General features: G+C 38.5%; 1 protein-coding gene across 3 annotated transcripts in view; it reads left to right on the top strand.

The window, feature by feature from the left end:
• Nucleotides 1-15221, top strand: part of LOC136246699 (uncharacterized) — a 90609-nt gene extending 75388 nt beyond the window's left edge. For all 3 annotated transcript variants that reach the window (XM_066038250.1, XM_066038249.1, XM_066038248.1), the window contains exons 5-9: nucleotides 4215-4597; nucleotides 4667-5039; nucleotides 10657-10758; nucleotides 11429-12040; nucleotides 14898-15221. In XM_066038250.1, coding sequence (XP_065894322.1) covers nucleotides 4215-4597; nucleotides 4667-5039; nucleotides 10657-10758; nucleotides 11429-12040; nucleotides 14898-15221 — 1794 coding nt within the window. The remainder of the gene's footprint in view (nucleotides 1-4214; nucleotides 4598-4666; nucleotides 5040-10656; nucleotides 10759-11428; nucleotides 12041-14897) is intronic.
• Nucleotides 15222-17804: the final 2583 nt, after the last annotated feature.

The raw sequence follows: 17804 nt of genomic DNA, 5'->3' as shown, positions 1-17804 counted from the left end.
CTTGTAGCAGGTAGAGTGTAGTAGGCTAGCTAGATATTCACTGCTTCACTGTATATTTCTACTGTTTTGATAAAACTTCAAAAAAACAGGTACTATTTGTGCAATGTTTAGCTCAAGCTGAGCAGTACTGTAGCATAAAATCTGTTTCAATGCATCACACGTTTCTTTGGTTGTGTAAATGCAGTGATGAGAAGTTGGCTAATAGTACTGCTGCTGAAATATTAGCTGGTGCGTACCTGCCATTGTCACTTGTCACAAACAATATTTCTCTCCCTCTATGATGACATTGACCTCTAAAGGATTAACCAAGCACAGCTGTAGAGTGTTCCCAGCTGATATTACAGAAGTAACATTAGGGAGCTCTCCTTTGAGGTTTCTTATTGCTGCCACCATGTTAGATCCATTGTTATGAACTACTGTATAGCATACACTTTTGATTCTGCAAAGAAAAATCATAGAGGACATCAATGTTCCATTGAGCAATGTTCTCTGCCGTGTGACTACCCTCAAGAGATTTGACAGGTACAACATATGTTTGTATGTCCCATTCAACAGTGATTAGATGTGCAGTTACACCCAGTAGTGTTTGGCGATATCACATATTTAATAATCTAGATATTTGTTACCAAATAATCTAGATTTTCAATTTAATCTCGATATTTGTAACATTATGTAAATGATTGTTGTAACCAGGTAAAAACAGTAAGAGGACATAAAGTCTTATAAATTAGTAGCTTAAAAAGTTAACATGTTGACCTTCTCAGGGTTTAGTAAGGATCGTTTATCAGTAACAATGTTTCCTGAAATGCTAATTAATCGTTCAGATAGACAGCTGGTGGCACAAATGCACAGATATTTCCTTGCTAACACTGACAGGGTAGGGAAAGAAGCAAAATTTCTCCTCCACCACTTTAATGGGTTTGAATCTGCATCTGGCTTTGGGGACTGCAAGTAGGATTCAATTTCCTTCTTCACCTTGTCTTCCAAACTAGTCCTACTGCCAGTGTCAGCACTTCTGCTTTCTGTGGTTTGTTTAAGGATACTCCCCAGAGTAACCTTGTTCTTCTTTGCTGGAGGCTCATGTGTCCCATGTGTGGCAATTGTTAAGTCTACTCTAGCATCTCCATCTTCTCTTTCTTTCGTAGCTATTGTCATAGCTTCAACAGTTTTGCTATTCTTGATTGTACCCAAGTCTTTACTGTCAGTGAAATTGGTTTTGAAATGTGGGTCTACAAAGCCTGCCATATCTGTTAACCTCGGGATCAGTATACTTGTCTTCTAAGTAAGCCATGACTTTAGACTTGATATCCTTTGTAAGCTGAACATCGTCTTCTCTGACAGATAGAATATCTATACGGAAATGATCTAGTATTGGTTTAATAGCTGACACTGTGACATGCTTTTCAGCTGATAAAACAGTAAAGTTCTTTAGACCTGACAAAGCATTGTTAACACCATTCAAAACTTCTTTGTCCTGCCAGGTAGTAACTAAATGCCATGTATTTTTGTCTTTGCTAAGTACTTGACGAATAACATCTTGTTCTATTACACGCTCCACCATCATTTGGTTAGATCTCCACCTTGTTGGACAACTAGTAACAAGTGTATGCTCTGGCAGGCTTGTTTGAATGGCAGATAAGTCCTTTTTTTTTTTTTTTTTAAAGCTGTGAGAAAAAGCTGAGGCTATTTTTTTTACATAATCCGAATGCTCTTGCCACGCAATCATCCCCTTTTGTTGAATTTGTCACTGCTAAATTCAGATTGTGTCCAAAACAGGAGAGAGGTGTCCAATTCAGCATGCTAACTGCGGAAAGGATATTGGATCCATTATCAGTGGTGATGCCAACTTGCTTGGTTTCATTCAGTCCCCATGATTTTAGTGTTTCACATAAGCCCTCAGACAAGTTTTCACCTGTATGTGATTCAGGGAAGTAGAGAGTTTGAAGGCATTTACTTTGAATTTCCCAGGTCTCATTGATGTAGTGAACAGTGAAACCCAAGTAGGGATCACTAGTGTTGCTGGCTGTAGTTGAAAAAAAATTCAGTTCCATGTATACTTTTCAGTACTTTATCTTTGGTAGTATTGTATAACCCAGGTATAGCAACACGAGACATGTAGTTGCGGCTTGGTGGCTCAAAATGTGGATCAAACGTATGTAACAAGTGCTTAAATCCAGGTTTCTCGACTGAGTATATTGGCATCATGTCCTTTGTGATACAATAAGTGACAGCATCTATTAATTTCTGCCATTTTCTCCCATTATGGGGATAATGCTGAAATTTAGGTACACTTTCAAGTATTGTCATCTGCCTTGACTCTGTAGAAGCTTTCTCTTTATCATCATGGGACTTAGTTGTTGACTCATTCTGAAGATCTCTTACTGACTTGAAAATGATAGGGTGGTGTAATTTGAGATGCTGAAATAAATTAGTAGTGTTGGAGCCCTTAGTTGCTACTGTATTATAACACTTCTTGCAGACAGGCGTCTGTAGATCCTTGGGCTTACCATCACCACCAGGAACAAAACCAAAATAAGACCAGACAGGTGATCTAGTTTTCCCTGGCTTTGCAATTAAATTAACTGGATTACTAATAGATGTGGTAGTACTGTCTCTGTCACTCTCACTCTCACTACTGGCCATTTCACCTGCTGCTTGCTCACTACCTGCCATTGCACCTGACGCTCACTCGCTACTGGCTTTTACACCTGCCATGTGTACACAACACAACAGCACATTAATTGAAACACAATGTGATAACCACTAGTAGACAAATTAAGTTGTTGGCGCTCCAGCTGCACTAATCAATCAAAAGATCGATAACAAGATGTATAATTGATTAGTGACAAATATCTAGATTAATGCCCAACACTAACACCCAGGTAAACTTCCATTGGGCTGCTGGTCCATACATCTTCCGTGATACACAACTTTGAAATTTCAAACACAGCTTGCTAACAGCTGCACTATAGTCCAGCGCCTAAGCCAAATATTTGTTCACTTTTTGATAAAAGCACCAATTTTTTTACAGAGTATATGGAGCGTGCACCAAGTGTTTTAAGAAGGGGAGGGCAGTAAAAAGTCCTCAGGAACATCTCTTTTTGCACCCTGACAAGAAAACTATTTGTTACTATTAAAAATCAATCATGTTTCTATCAAGTTAACTGTTGGGCCTAGTATCATAGTAGTACAAAGCATACAGCTGGAACATAATAGCCTATTAGTAATCTATAAAAAAAAACAAATAGTTTTCTCACCTAGGCAGTAAACAAAATCACTAAAATTCCCATTTGCAGGGATTCTGTTAAAGTTTTGGACCTTCAATGCTGATGATTGTGTAGTACTATGTACAAGGATCATCCTGATGTGTATCGTTTCTTTATTAAAGGGGTATAACAAAAGTTATTTAATGCTAAAGTCACAGGTGGATATCTCAACAGAAAATCATGAACTACAGCAGTTCAATTATCAAGCACAGTGCTTGAACAAAAGGTCCCTTGTCCTTATACTGGGCACCATATGAAAGGTAATTAAATTTCTAGTTTAATGAAGGCAGTTGCAAGTTGTTTCAACATCTTGTTCTCAAGTTACAGCGCTTTCAATTTAGTGTAATCATAAGCAAGAAAAGCACAAAGATGAATATTAAGGTATTTCATAGTGCTGTGATAATGCTCAAAATAAGCATAAAGGAGCTGGGTTCCATTGAAGTGAGATTTTGATTGGCCATAAATATTATGTGAAACATTTGAACTACAAGATTTTGAAATATTTTTAGCAGGTCAAGCAGTACTATAAATGAACCAAATTTCAAGATTGTGTATAATTGAATCCATGAGTTATTATGTTTTTGAGGATCCAGCTCAATGTGAACATACTATACATGAATTTGCTATATTTTATATAACTACACTATCCACTCACTGCAATTCTGGGCCAAGAAAATCTTCTTGAGCATACAGGATATGTACATTTTAGTTGCATATAGATTTCCCATAATATTTATAGTGGTTCCCATGAAAACCGTAGCTGTCAATCAAGGGTGTAAATTATGTAGTTTCTATCAACCAATAAGTATAGCTAGTCAATTCTCAATATTATAACGCATGTGCCACTACTGACTCTGATATTTCAAGCCATTCACTTAGCTCACTTATTTTTGTACATATTAGCTATAATTATGCCACGTCATTTATGAACCAATTCTTTTTGTACAGATTATATTTAAGTCTGGTACAAAAGTTTTGGTGAATCGTCAAAACTTTGAATGGAACAAGAGCTCATTTAGTGAAGAATTTAAAGCTACCACTAGCGCCTCAGAATTTATCACTGTATGGCAACGAATCACTACCGTAGATTCAAGAACACAACAATCTGTACATCGTAGTGAAAGTAGCTACCCAGAATCCAGCCAAGCATCTAGCTGCCATAGTACACAGTCCACTGTTAGTGTTGACTCTGAGGTTGTTCCACCAGCTTCCAAGAGACTGTACCTAGAAAGGCCAAGCACAGTTACAACTGGTAGTGCAGACCATGGCCAGTCACCACTTCATTTAAACCTGATTGATGATGTGATACTATCAAAGAGAAAAGAGAATGGGTATGTTATACTTAACTAATTACAAGGCAGTTTCATGTTTCATGTAGGATTGTTTCGACTGCCTGTTAGTAACCTGATGCAGTCACAGTCTGATCTTAGGCTCATAAGAAAACTAGACACCACCTTTGTGAACAACTTGAAGAAACGCATACAGGAAGATCCAACTGGACCAGCCGTGCCACCAATTGCTGCACTGTGTGTTAATATTGACAAGGAGAATTTTACTGAACGATACAAGGATTCGTATCGGTATGAGGTGTTAGGAGGACAACATACAGTGGCTGCAAAGGCTGAGTTGCTAAGAGAAAATCCTAGTAATTCTCTCTATAACCAAGTTTTTGCTGAAGTGTACATTGATCTGAGTGAAAAGGAGTCACTGAGGCTTGCTTCAAGACACAACATCAGTGGCCATTTTATACACCGTATGAGCCACAAAGATTATGTAAGTTTCTATTTAATACTGTATATATATGGTAGAGGTATGTACATGTATCAGGGGCAGTGGAGCAGGCCAAAGAGTGGGGGCAACTTTGGTAATGACTGTTTAAGGCATACAAGATTCATGCATGCCATTTTAGGGATCTGGGGCATTCTGCCAGGAGAATTTTCAGATTTTATAAACTCTGAGTTAGCATTTTAGGTTATTCCACTGTGTTATTACTTGAGTAGTTACAATTTTAAAGAACTAGGCATAAAATGTGATTGTTTTATTAGATTATGTGAATGTTCTATTAGAGTATATTGATCTTTCATTACAAGCATTGGCCAAAAAGTGTGTGTTTGTGTGTGTGTGGGGGGGGGGTTGTATGCATGGCCCCCTCCTCCCCCATATCTATTGCCTATGTCATAGGTACTGCATGTGTAATGTAACTGAACTATTATATTTATGTATTTATTTGTCTGTAACCACAAGCTGTAATTATAACGAATGCACGTGTGTCTTTAATTGATTCTTATTAACGTTTGTAGTGTGTGTATGAGTGTGTTAATCCGTGCTGAGTAGACTTCTATTACACTGGTAGCAGAGGATGGTTAGTAAACATGTTAGTATACCGAAGTCTTTTACTGATGGTGATGCGCAAGAGTGGTTCCAACGTTTTGAAATTTGTGCCGCTGCCATTGAGTGGACTGCTGCAACAAAATTGTTGAAACTGCCCACGTTATTGGAAGGAGAGGCACTGGCGGTATGGTTGGAATTATCTACAGAGAGTACGGCAGACTACGCCACAGCGAAGAAAAGTCTGATCAGCAAGATGGCGCCTACAGAATTCGTCTCGTTAGAAGAATTTCACTCTCGGAAGCTTCGCCCCGGAGAAGCCATCGCTCTTTACCTTCACGACCTTAAGCGACTGCTAAAGCAAGCAATGCCGGAGTTGGCAGTAGCAGCGGCCAAGCCGTTATTATTACACCAGTTCCTGGCGGGTTTACCTGGACCCATTAGTAGACAGCTGCGCGCTGTCGGTGTGGCAGATGACCTTGACGCCGTTGTTGTAAGAGCAAAGCTTTTGATGGCAGTTAATGAACAAGAAATATCTACAGCAGCAGTATCCACTCGTGCAACAGAATTTGACGAACTGAGAAGTCAAATGCAACAGCTGACAGAACAGGTGGCTGCACTTACCACAAAGTCGAAGAGTGGAAGTACACAACATTGTTATTACTGCAAGCAGCCAGGGCACACTCAGCGTTATTGTCCAGTAAGAAGAGCTAATCAAAGATGCTATACTTGCGGTAGACCAGGACATTTAGCAAGAGATTGCTGGCAGGGAAACGACCAGGGGATGTCTGTATGGGGCAGCAGACATTCCCCTCGCACTTAAGCCCTATGAACACTGTTGTTATAGCTACTGTAAAGACACATGCATCTAGTATAGTAGGGAAGGTTGGTGGAATAAATAGTGAAATTTTACTTGATTCAGGTTCATCTGTGTCTCTTTTGTCACAGGCCCTTGTGCAGAAATTGCCAGCCACTGAGTCTAGACCATTACCACAAGTATTACTTCAGACCGCTTCAGGTGATACTATGTCAATTATTGATTGTGTCAGTGCTGTGATATGGCTTCCTGGTATGGAACAGGATATTGTACATACATTCATTGTTGTCAAAGATCTCATTGCTCCAGCTATTGTAGGTGTTGACTTTTTTCAACAGCACAAGTTAACTGTGGATTTTTCAAAAGGAACTATCCAGATCTTCTCAACACCCACTGCTGTTCTGACAGATGACCTGCAACGTATTTGGCAAGCTGCAGTTAAACACAAGCCACTTGTATACCATGTAGCAGCTACACAAGATGCTTTGGATGTCACTACAGACTCTGCTATTCCAGATTATGGAGCTCCAAAACAGTTTGATCTTCCCTATTGCCAAACAGCTGAGTTTTCTGGTGTTATTTCAGAATACCAAGATCTTTTCTCTACAACTCCTGGTCATACCTCACTAGCTTGCCACCACATTCCTACCCAGGGTCCTCCAATCCGTGTACCTCCCAGACGAGTACCAGCCCATTACAGAAATGAAGTGGAAAGACAAATCCAACAAATGCTTGAACAAGGAGTTATCACTGAGAGCAGCAGCCCCTGGATGGCCCCAGCTGTCTTTGTTCCTAAAAAGTCTGGTGAATTGCGTATTTGTATTGACTACCGCCAACTTAATAAGCAAACAGTAAAAGATGCATATCCCTTACCTCTTCCAGATGAAGTGCAGGATAAACTAGCAGGGTGCACAGTATTTACGACCTTGGATTTGCATAGTGGATATTGGCAGCTACCAGTGGCTCCTCACGATCAACTAAAGACAGTTCTGCCCTGGTCCAGGCATGGGTCTATATCAATTCTGCCGTATGCCTTTTGGTCTCACAGGTGCCCCAGGGTCCTTCCAACGTTTAATGGACTCAGCAACAAGAGGACTACCTTTCGTCATGACATACCTCGATGATTTATTAATTTACTCCCCAACACCACAAGTCCATCAACAACATTTACGTCAAGTTTTTCAACGTCTTCAAGATGCCGGCTTGACCCTACGTGGAAAAAAGTGTCACATAGGCTTACCACGAGTCTCTTATTTGGGTCACATTTTTGATGGCAGTGGTATGCATCCTGACCCCAGCAAAGTTGACAGTATCCATCAATGGCCACCACCTTCTAATGTTACAGAACTAAAACAATTCCTTGGCCTTGCATCCTATTACCACCGATATATCAAAGGCTTCGCTGACATTGCAGCACCTCTTCACAATTTGACCAAAAAGTCAATCTCTTTTTCATGGACTGAGGACTGCAATAAAGCCTTTTCACTACTGAAGTCTATGCTTATTCAAGCACCAATATTGGCATTTCCAGATTTCACCAATACTGCAGCTCCTTTCTTGTTGCAAACTGATGCCAGTGCTGTGGGTCTCGGTGCCGTTTTAGAACAAGGTGGCTGTGTTATAGCCTATGCCAGCCGCACATTGAACAGTGCTGAACAGCAGTATAGCACAATACAGAAAGAATGTCTTGCAACAGTTTTTGCCTTAAAACAGTTTCGGCATTACTTGCTTGGCCGCTCCTTTCAACTGCTCACAGATCATGCTCCCCTTCAATGGCTTTCAGCTCAAAAGATGGAAGGGTTATTGTGTCGCTGGGCATTAGCCATGCAGGAATATAGTTTTCAAATAGTTTATCGTAAAGGCAGTCTCAATGTGAATGCTGATGCTTTATCACGCTCTCCTATTCATAGTTCATCACAACCGGTAGCAATGACTTCTGTTCAACAACTTACCATTCAAATGAAAGATGCTCAACAGTCAGATCCTGTGTTTCAACAAATCTACCAAACATTATTGTCATCACCAGAAAAGCCACCACATGACCCTGCATGGAGGCAATCACCACTACGAAGGTATGCTCAATTGTGGCACCAAATGTGTATTGTTGAGAATGTCATTTGTCGTACTTACTGTCCCAGTCCAGCTTCAGATAGTGTCACCGTACCATTAGTACCACCTACCTTACAATCAGAGTTTTTACAAGAGGCACATGATATTCCCAGTGCAGGTCACCAAGGGTACCTCAAAACATTAAGCTGTTTGCAACAACAGGCGTATTGGGCTGGTATGGCTGGTAATGTACAACAATACTGTCAACAATGTAATACATGTCAAGCGTCCAAGTTACCATCTCCTATTCAGGCACCACTTCACAATGTTCCTATTGGCAACCCATGGGAGATGCTAGCTGTAGACATTTTGGAAGTGCCAATTTCTCGTAAGAATCACCGCTACTTACTGGTTATTATGGACTACTTTACTAAATGGGTTGATGCAGTTCCACTTCGTGACCAGACAGCAGTTTCAATCAGTGATGCTGTCATCAAGTTATGCAGTAACTTTGGGATTCAAACAGTCATACACTCTGACCAAGGTAGAAACTTTGAAAGTTGTCTTTTTTCTCAAGTGCTGCAAGCCTTTGGCATCCAGAAGTCAAGAACCATGGCCTACCATCCCCAAGGAGATGGAATGGTTGAACGCTTTAACCGTTCTATATTGCAAATGCTAAGATGTTATGTGGATCAAGAAGATGACTGGGAGCGTTACTTACCATTGGTACTGTATGCATATAGAACGGCACAGCACTCTTCAACAGGCATATCTCCATTCCAACTAATGTTTGGACGTCAGCCACAACCTTCACCATTTAAACCACCAACTGCCTTTGATCCGAACACTTACTCTGCAGAATTACAAGCTAAGCTGGCACACTTACAAGATTTAGTTCATACTAATTTGGCCTCTGCTGCACAGAAACAAAAGTTTCACTACGATAAACATTCCAAAACTAGATCATTTCAACCAGGAGATCCAGTTTGGCTGTCCATCCCAACAAGTGGTAAATTGCAACCTAAATGGGAAGGCAAGTGGACTGTTGTGGAACTTAAGACTCCCATAAATCTTAAGATTACAAATGGGACAAAGACTAAAGTAGTACACACTAACCGGGTTCAACACAGAAGTATACCACAGACTGATAACACATTACCAACACATGGACACTCATCAAACTGGTATCCCCCCCAAGTTTCACATCATGTCATAGAGTCTGCTTCTGAATCACGTTATCCACAACGCAGCAGAAGACCACCAGACTGGTTTCAACCTTAGTAACTTACCAAGCTTGGGACAAGCTTTTTAGAAGGGGGGACGATTGTAATGTAACTGAACTATTATATTTATGTATTTATTTGTCTGTAACCACAAGCTGTAATTATAACGAATGCACGTGTGTCTTTAATTGATTCTTATTAACGTTTGTAGTGTGTGTATGAGTGTGTTAATCCGTGCTGAGTAGACTTCTATTACACATGTATTCATACATGCACAGTATAATTTACTTTTGTCGTTGCTCATATGCAATGATTTTTCGCACATAACTTTTTTTGCATGTCTATATCTCACAGCTGTCCCAGCATTAACTGTGTAGTTTACTACCTTTATTACTGTAGTTGTAGCTATCAGCTTTCAGCATCAAAGTACCTGACTCACAAATTATGTTTTTTACCAGTAGCTACCAGTACCACAGCAAATGTTTCATATATACAGTATACATGTACACTTATAAGAGCACATTCCAAAAAAATATTGTTTGTCTAATTAGTTCATGTAAAATTATTTAACGTTTGCACAAAAACAAATCCATTATGATATATACATGTTTAATATCACTGTTATTTGCTTTATTGCATGCATTTGTCATAATTTGTGACCGGGCCTGTGAAAACAGTGCATGTGGGCACAAACTACATCCTGTCACTTTACTGGTCATATCTTAGCACTGGAACATAATATTTGCATTCTGTAACTTGCATCATAAAGCCATTTAAATGCTTACTAAGAGCTGAAAATTGCATTGCAATAGCATAATGGTACAAAAAGTTATGAATGATGAAAGTTTGAAAAAGTAGGAAAATATCATGTGCCCACATGCCCTATTTTCGCAGGCCCAGTCACATTTTATGATTTTATGTACATCTACTCTATCATTTCTAACAGCTTACAAAAAATTATTTTGATATGTAGGTCCAGTCTTGTCGGGCTATGTTGTATAGCATAAGCAGTGAAGACATTCCAACCCCAACAATCCATTGGAAGGAGATCTGTAAAGAATGCATTTTATCACCGGTAAGCTTGCTTTAGTATTTTAATGTATAGCTGATACCTGTAAAAACATTATAAAGTGAATGTGGGCTATTTTATTTTTGCCTACTAGAGTGATAACAGTATAGCTAGGTGTGCAGAGCAGACATGTGTCAATTAAGAGATGTAGTCTCATACAACACTGTTTATTTTATGGCTTTCCCATTGAAATTGTATGGCAAACATTTTGGTATATCATATGGATTCAAATAGTAGTAGATCTACTGACCAATTAAGTTACTGTCTCTAAGGTGTAAGCTTAAAGCTATTGCACTACAACACTGTATACACAATGTACTACTAACATAATATTATATTATCACACTATACTATATCACACTTGTTTGCTAAGTTAACGCAGCCATAGGACACAAATAATGTCCTTAGCTACCTTTACACAATAAAATAAGGACCAAGTCAACTTGTGACAAGACTTGCTTACTCACCAACTTAACAGATATATACCATGTGGCCATGCTCTGCTTTGAGTCAAGTACAGTACTAGAACTAGTTATCACACATCCATGTACCTCTTTTCTTCAGTGTTAGCCTATGTAAATATGCGAAAGTTACTGCATGTATTTCAAATGGTCATCCACATCAGTTGGTCTGTATTTGCTGCCATGTATCATAATTAATTTTACCATTCTTTTAGGATATGTCTAGAACGCAATGTGAAAATATTTTTTCACAAGCAGCGTTTGCTCCATTGGTATGGGAGAAGAATGTGATCGTGATGGAGAAGTTTGAAGATGGAAAGCCCAAGGATCAAAAATTAAGCAAAAAGAGCCTTATTTCAAAGCCTGAATTCAAACAACATCATTTCCAGTGTCTCCATAATCTGGCACCATCATTCCAAGAGCAAATTTTACAACAAGTAGCTGATTGTAAGATAACTCTAGAAGAGATGAAGAAGCAATCAAATAATTTCAGAGCTCTAGAGAATGTGAAGAAAGTGTTTGCCAGAGCCACTACCACCAACTCATCATGGGAAGAAGCAAGGGTTCGATTTCCTTGGCACACAAGTGAAGAAAATTTCAGTCAATTCCTTGGCTTAAATTTCAACAAAGGTGTCCCAGACTCTTTCCGATCATATATACAAGCTGCATTGAAAGGAGAAAAACATTATGAGAAGAACAGACATGTCTATCAGGGATCAGAAGCTGTTGTCATTGAACTGTCCATCAATAATATTACTCTGGCTAAAGTGCAGCAGTCATATCCATCATACTCAGGATCTAACCTGATCCTTACTTCAATTCCTAAGGTACATAACCAATTCACCACCACTGGTATTTGGCCAGTGTTGAAAGATTTCTTAGCCAGCAAAAAAATCCATAAATGTTAACACGAGAGCTAACACCTATTGGTGATCAGCCAGGATTCATGTTTCACCATAATTATATGACTGAATTCGACAAAACCAGGAATCCACACACATCTAGTTTTTGAGTTTAAGGACCATAACTCAAAGAAGGAGTCCACATTTTGAACTTTTTTCTCATAATACTGTCAAAGCCTTGGGTGAAAATTCTAGGTCGATAGCTTCTGAGAGGTAAAGTTGTAGTTGGTTAAAGTCAGGAAATTAGATAATCATTTACTTTAACTGTGAAACTTTGCTTTGCGAAGGTTATACACAGAGCTCAGGAAGCTGGTTTTGTCAAAACAAGTCACAAATTGTGGTGGGTTGTGCAAGCAGGAGAAACATTAATTAAAACCATCAGCATAGGTAATAATTGCATAATAGTTATACTGGCATAACGTGGAGTCTATTGAATTTACAAAACATGAAGGCCCGAGGCTGTAGTGAACAAGTACAGTGAGACCACTATTAAGGGCCTGATTATAAATTCATGTACCCTTGTAATATTACTGCATGTTAATTAGGAGTGTGTACTCATTGAGGTATTGAACATAATATTGTGCCAAAAGGCATGGAATGTAAATATTAGAAAGCCTATAAATAGACACCATTTTAACTAAATTGTTTGTAATTATGAAATACCATCTGTACATGTTGCTGTCAGACCTTCAGTGCTAGTCACTGTAAAGCACTAATATATTATGGTAGCCTAATTTGCAGCACCTCTTATTAGCTATAGCATGCATATCAGCGTTGAAACCGGGTCGGGTCAAACGGGTCACATTTTCTCCGGGTCATCCGGGTCTGACCCGGATTGGATCACGTGAGACACGAAATTGTTCGTTTGACGACATGGAAACTTATAAATGCTATCGCGTAGCTCTTTCGTGAGCCACGCCCACTTATCGCACTACCAACATACGCTCAGCCTGAGGGGTAGCTATTTTTAGTAGGTGATGACCTTTTTTTTTTTTTTTGGTCTTCAACCTACAGCTAGGCTGAAGTTGCAATATTTACTCAACACGAATCGAATGTAGTCTCATTCGCTCGCTCGAGACTAGCCGAAACATAGCTCTTATCGCAAGCCTCGGCTTTAATTAATCCGGGTCTGACCCGGATTGCTATCTGGGTCAGTGGGTCATCCGGGTCAGCAGTAGTGACCCGGTTTCAACATTGATGCATATGCAGTGATGATTTTTCTTTGGTCCTCTGACAAAGCTTAGCCCCATGGCATTCTTAAAGCCAGGTGTAATTCACATGAGCTAATAAACCCATTGAACTAGCCTAGTTGTGCGCATGTTATATTGATACTTTCATCAATCTTGCATTGGGCAATAAATTATTTACAAGTCCAATTTGGCTATACTGTTTATCATATCTGGCACCCTTTTGTTGCACTTTTGTCTTGTACTTCTTCGTAACATGCACAGGGATTAATATAACTTGGATGGATTTATCAGGCTGTACACATCATAAACTTGTATATGTTATGGTGCATGCACTTCTCTGTGTGTATATACATATAGCAGTGTACATGTTATGGTACATGCACTTCTCTGTGTGTATATACATATAGCAGTGTACATATGTTATGGTGCATGCACTTCTCTGTGTGTATATACATATAGCAGTGTACATGTTATGGTGCATGCACTTCTCTGTGTGTATATACATATAGCAGTGTACATGTTATGGTGCATGCACTTCTCTGTGTGTATATACATATAGCAGTGTACATATGTTATGGTGCATGCACTTCTCTGTGTGTATATACATATAGCAGTGTACATGTTATGGTGCATGCACTTCTCTGTGTGTATATACATATAGCAGTGTACATGTTATGGTGCATGCACTTCTCTGTGTGTATATACATATAGCAGTGTACATGTTATGGTGCATGCACTTCTCTGTGTGTATATACATATAGCAGTGTACATGTTATGGTGCATGCACTTCTCTGTGTGTATATACATATAGCAGTGTACATATGTTATGGTGCATGCACTTCTCTGTGTGTATATACATATAGCAGTGTACATATGTTATGGTGCATGCACTTCTCTGTGTGTATATACATATAGCAGTGTACATATGTTATGGTGCATGCACTTCTCTGTGTGTATATACATATAGCAGTGTACATGTTATGGTGCATGCACTTCTCTGTGTGTATATACATGCAGTGTACATACATGCTCTTCAAGAGTGCTTATCAAACTTGAGTGGTTAATGTGTTTACATACTATTTATGAATACAAAGCAAAAAAAAAATGATCATTACCACAGCACCGGATACTGTCTACATAAATATAATATACTATACACCTTATTAGGGATGCCACGATAGTCGTGACATATGACATGTCGTGACATAAAGCTCCATGATATGATATGACATAGGCTTTTGTATGTCATGACATAAATGTCTCTTAATAATGCACACTTTTCCATTCATTTTGATCAAATTTGATGCAGTAAATTGACAAAAAGTATGAGCCATGTTGGTTGTTGATGTCATAGGTAATATTGCTGATGTTTAAGTTGATATTTTTGCATGTTTGAATCAAAATATATAGCTATACAGTTCATAAGAATCAGATTCAGTTGCGGAACTTTAAGAATTGCTTATGTCGTGACATACGACATGTCGTGACATAAACCTCTATGACATGTGACATAAAAATTTCTATGTCGTGGCATCCCTACACCTTATATACTGTAGCTATACTATTATGTACTATTTCATTGTACTGTATAGGAATGGGATGATACACAGATAAGGCAAGCGGCTTTAACCTGGAGGCAGATAAATTGCTTGGAGAGTGCAACACTTCCATATTTCAACATTGCTATGATTTGCACATGCCGTGAGCAAGCAGTGATGGTGGAAGAATCCTTGAGACAATGTGTTGAAGCTGTGCAGGTTGCTTTCTTTTATGATCAAAGCATTTCTTGTACAGTAAATTACATAAATGATGTGATTGCTGTTTACAATATTAAAAAGTCTGCATGTTTTACAAACTGGTGTATACATAGTAGTAGTAGTGGAACATTATATCCTTGGCGTACATCACATTTCTAATCTTTGGCCTAAATGTAGTGTTTGGACATCAGTGCACAAACACACAGAGAAACATCTACAATATTAGTGTGTGACTAATAGATTGTAAGTGGGGGGGGGGGGGCATTACAGATACAATAATTTATTATTTTGAGATTACTAAATTTTACGAATAGAAGTTTGTCTTGAAAATGCTCATCTCTCTTACAATATTATTTGGAGCACTTGTATATCCCTCAGAATTGAATTTGGTGACTGAGTTTGAAAATGTTTCCAATTCAGAAGTTTAAGTAGCTACATAGCTACATGACTGCTAAATGAGAAAACTGATCTGGAAGGGCTCTATCTTGGATGCATGCCATGCTTAATCATATAGATCCCTGATCAACATTCTCTTTTACATCAACATTGGGGCAATGTACGTACATTTAGTTCACACTTAAATGTAACTCCACCAATTAATACACGTAGTAGTTATACAGATATGATGCAAAATCTATGGAATTTATAAGCCTAAAGGCCCAAGGCTGGAGATACTGAGTATATGTTATATTGTGCCTAAAGGCATGGAGCATACATGTATTATAAAACAAGGTGGAGTATATGATATTTACATATTACCCACACAAAACAGCCTAGTAACTAAATAGAGTCTATAGATTTTATAATGGGATAACAAATTTGACATTCTTTTATTGTATCACCTAATAAGTATGTATATATGATATGAACTAAAACTTGGAAATTGAATGGGATAACAAATTTGGCACTACATCAATAAAAATACAGCATATAGCTACAGTATAAGGGGAAACAAATTTGTGATTCCTCTTAGCTACCTAGCTGCATGTGTGTTATTACAGGGGATTTATTACTTCTTGCAACACAGAAGGCAGAATTGAAAAAGCATAAAGCGTCATATGGCTTCTTTAATTGACCAAAGAATGTTGTTCTATTATAGTCCATATTAGGAATGGTAACAGTAAACAATCACCATAATGGGAGTGAACTATACATGTTTGTGGCTATTTAACATATAAGAAGCCATACCACACTCTACACTTTTCATGTTGCAAGAAGTAATAAATCTCCTGTATGAATGTTACTTTACAGTATCAGGGGTGGATCTAGGATTTATAAAAGGGGGGGCTAACTCAAGGTACAAATTACTTGGATAGAGGTGGAACTAAGGGGGTCTTAGCATCTATTTTTCAAAATTTCCTGGTGGGGGGCATGCCCCCAGACCCCCTTAGTTGGAGGCATTTCCACATAAAATTTATAATATTTTCTGCCTGTAGATATTTTATATACTGCCTTTAGATTATAGGCATGGCTCTCTGAAGCATGTTGTTAATGGAAAAGTTTGGGTAGGCACAGACAACCAAGTACATGATGCACCCCTCTCACATTTGCACAACATTGAATAGGTGCATGTTAGAATAATAATGCTGAAAGTGGAAAATTTTGAAATTTGAACAATACAAGATTGAATCTGAGAGCATTTTCAATAGAGATTGTGTACCTGAATTAAGTATTGCCATACATATTAACTACACAAGTAGATGAATGAAGCCCTTTAAACAGACCATTGCACTTCATTGTATGTATAGGTGCAGGCAGATTTGGAAAAATTCCATAACAGAACCAACTACATGTTTCTAGTGAATGTTCTATTAGAGTAGTTAGCTGACTGCTCTATTAGAGTATCTCGATCTTGTACACCTCCAATGCTGATCCGGGTCCTTGTTGTATAAACTTTAGCATAAATCCACTGATAATACCTTGGAAAGATGTTTAGGCGGTTTTATGAGTATTTGTATTATTAGTCATCATATAATTATGCTAAGACAAAATTTCATTATAATACTCAGCATATTGATCAAGTAAAGCCTAAATATAAAGGGAGGGGGGGGGCTTCAGCCCCCCCCACCCCACCCCCCCTGGATCCGCCCCTGAGTATCTACTGGAGTCATTGCCCTAAAGAAAAGTTGAAGTTATGTGGGTGTTGTGGGGTATGCCAGGATTGCTGCAACGATTAGAAAAGAGCTAGCATGCATTGAAGGCAATGAAAATTACAAAGAAGAAACTGATGAGAGTCATGCCAACAATTCAGAATTGAATGTTACAGCTGTATAACACTTGCATTTAGTGCATTTATACATATAGTATTATAAATTATTAACTGCATGCATTATTAGAGTTTGTAAACTTTATAGGTAATGGTGAGAATATTATGTTGCTGTACAAATAAAGCATGTAATTAACCTATAAATTTGACAAATTACCAAATAACTCAGTGATTCATACACAACAGCAAATCAGAATTGGGAGGTATAAATCATAATCAGTTAGTTGTCTCTCAATATCAGTGAGACTTGCTGTTGGGCTTCCAACAGCAGGTGGAATCTCTTTAGATTGGCCTATTCAAGTGAGGGCCTTAAACAAACTACGAATACACTTAAAGTAGCTATTTCTCAATTTGCTACATGATAGTATATACCACATAAATAAACTGAATACCTCCATATAGAGGGAAATTAAACTTTGGCGAATTTAGCGATTCGCTACAAATTTGCCAATGTTTAACCCACCAATTACTCGTAG

Source organism: Dysidea avara, chromosome 2 (genome assembly GCF_963678975.1).
Source record: "Dysidea avara chromosome 2, odDysAvar1.4, whole genome shotgun sequence".
Taxonomy (NCBI): Eukaryota; Metazoa; Porifera; class Demospongiae; order Dictyoceratida; family Dysideidae; genus Dysidea; species Dysidea avara.
This window is presented reverse-complemented; position numbering and strand designations above follow the sequence as displayed.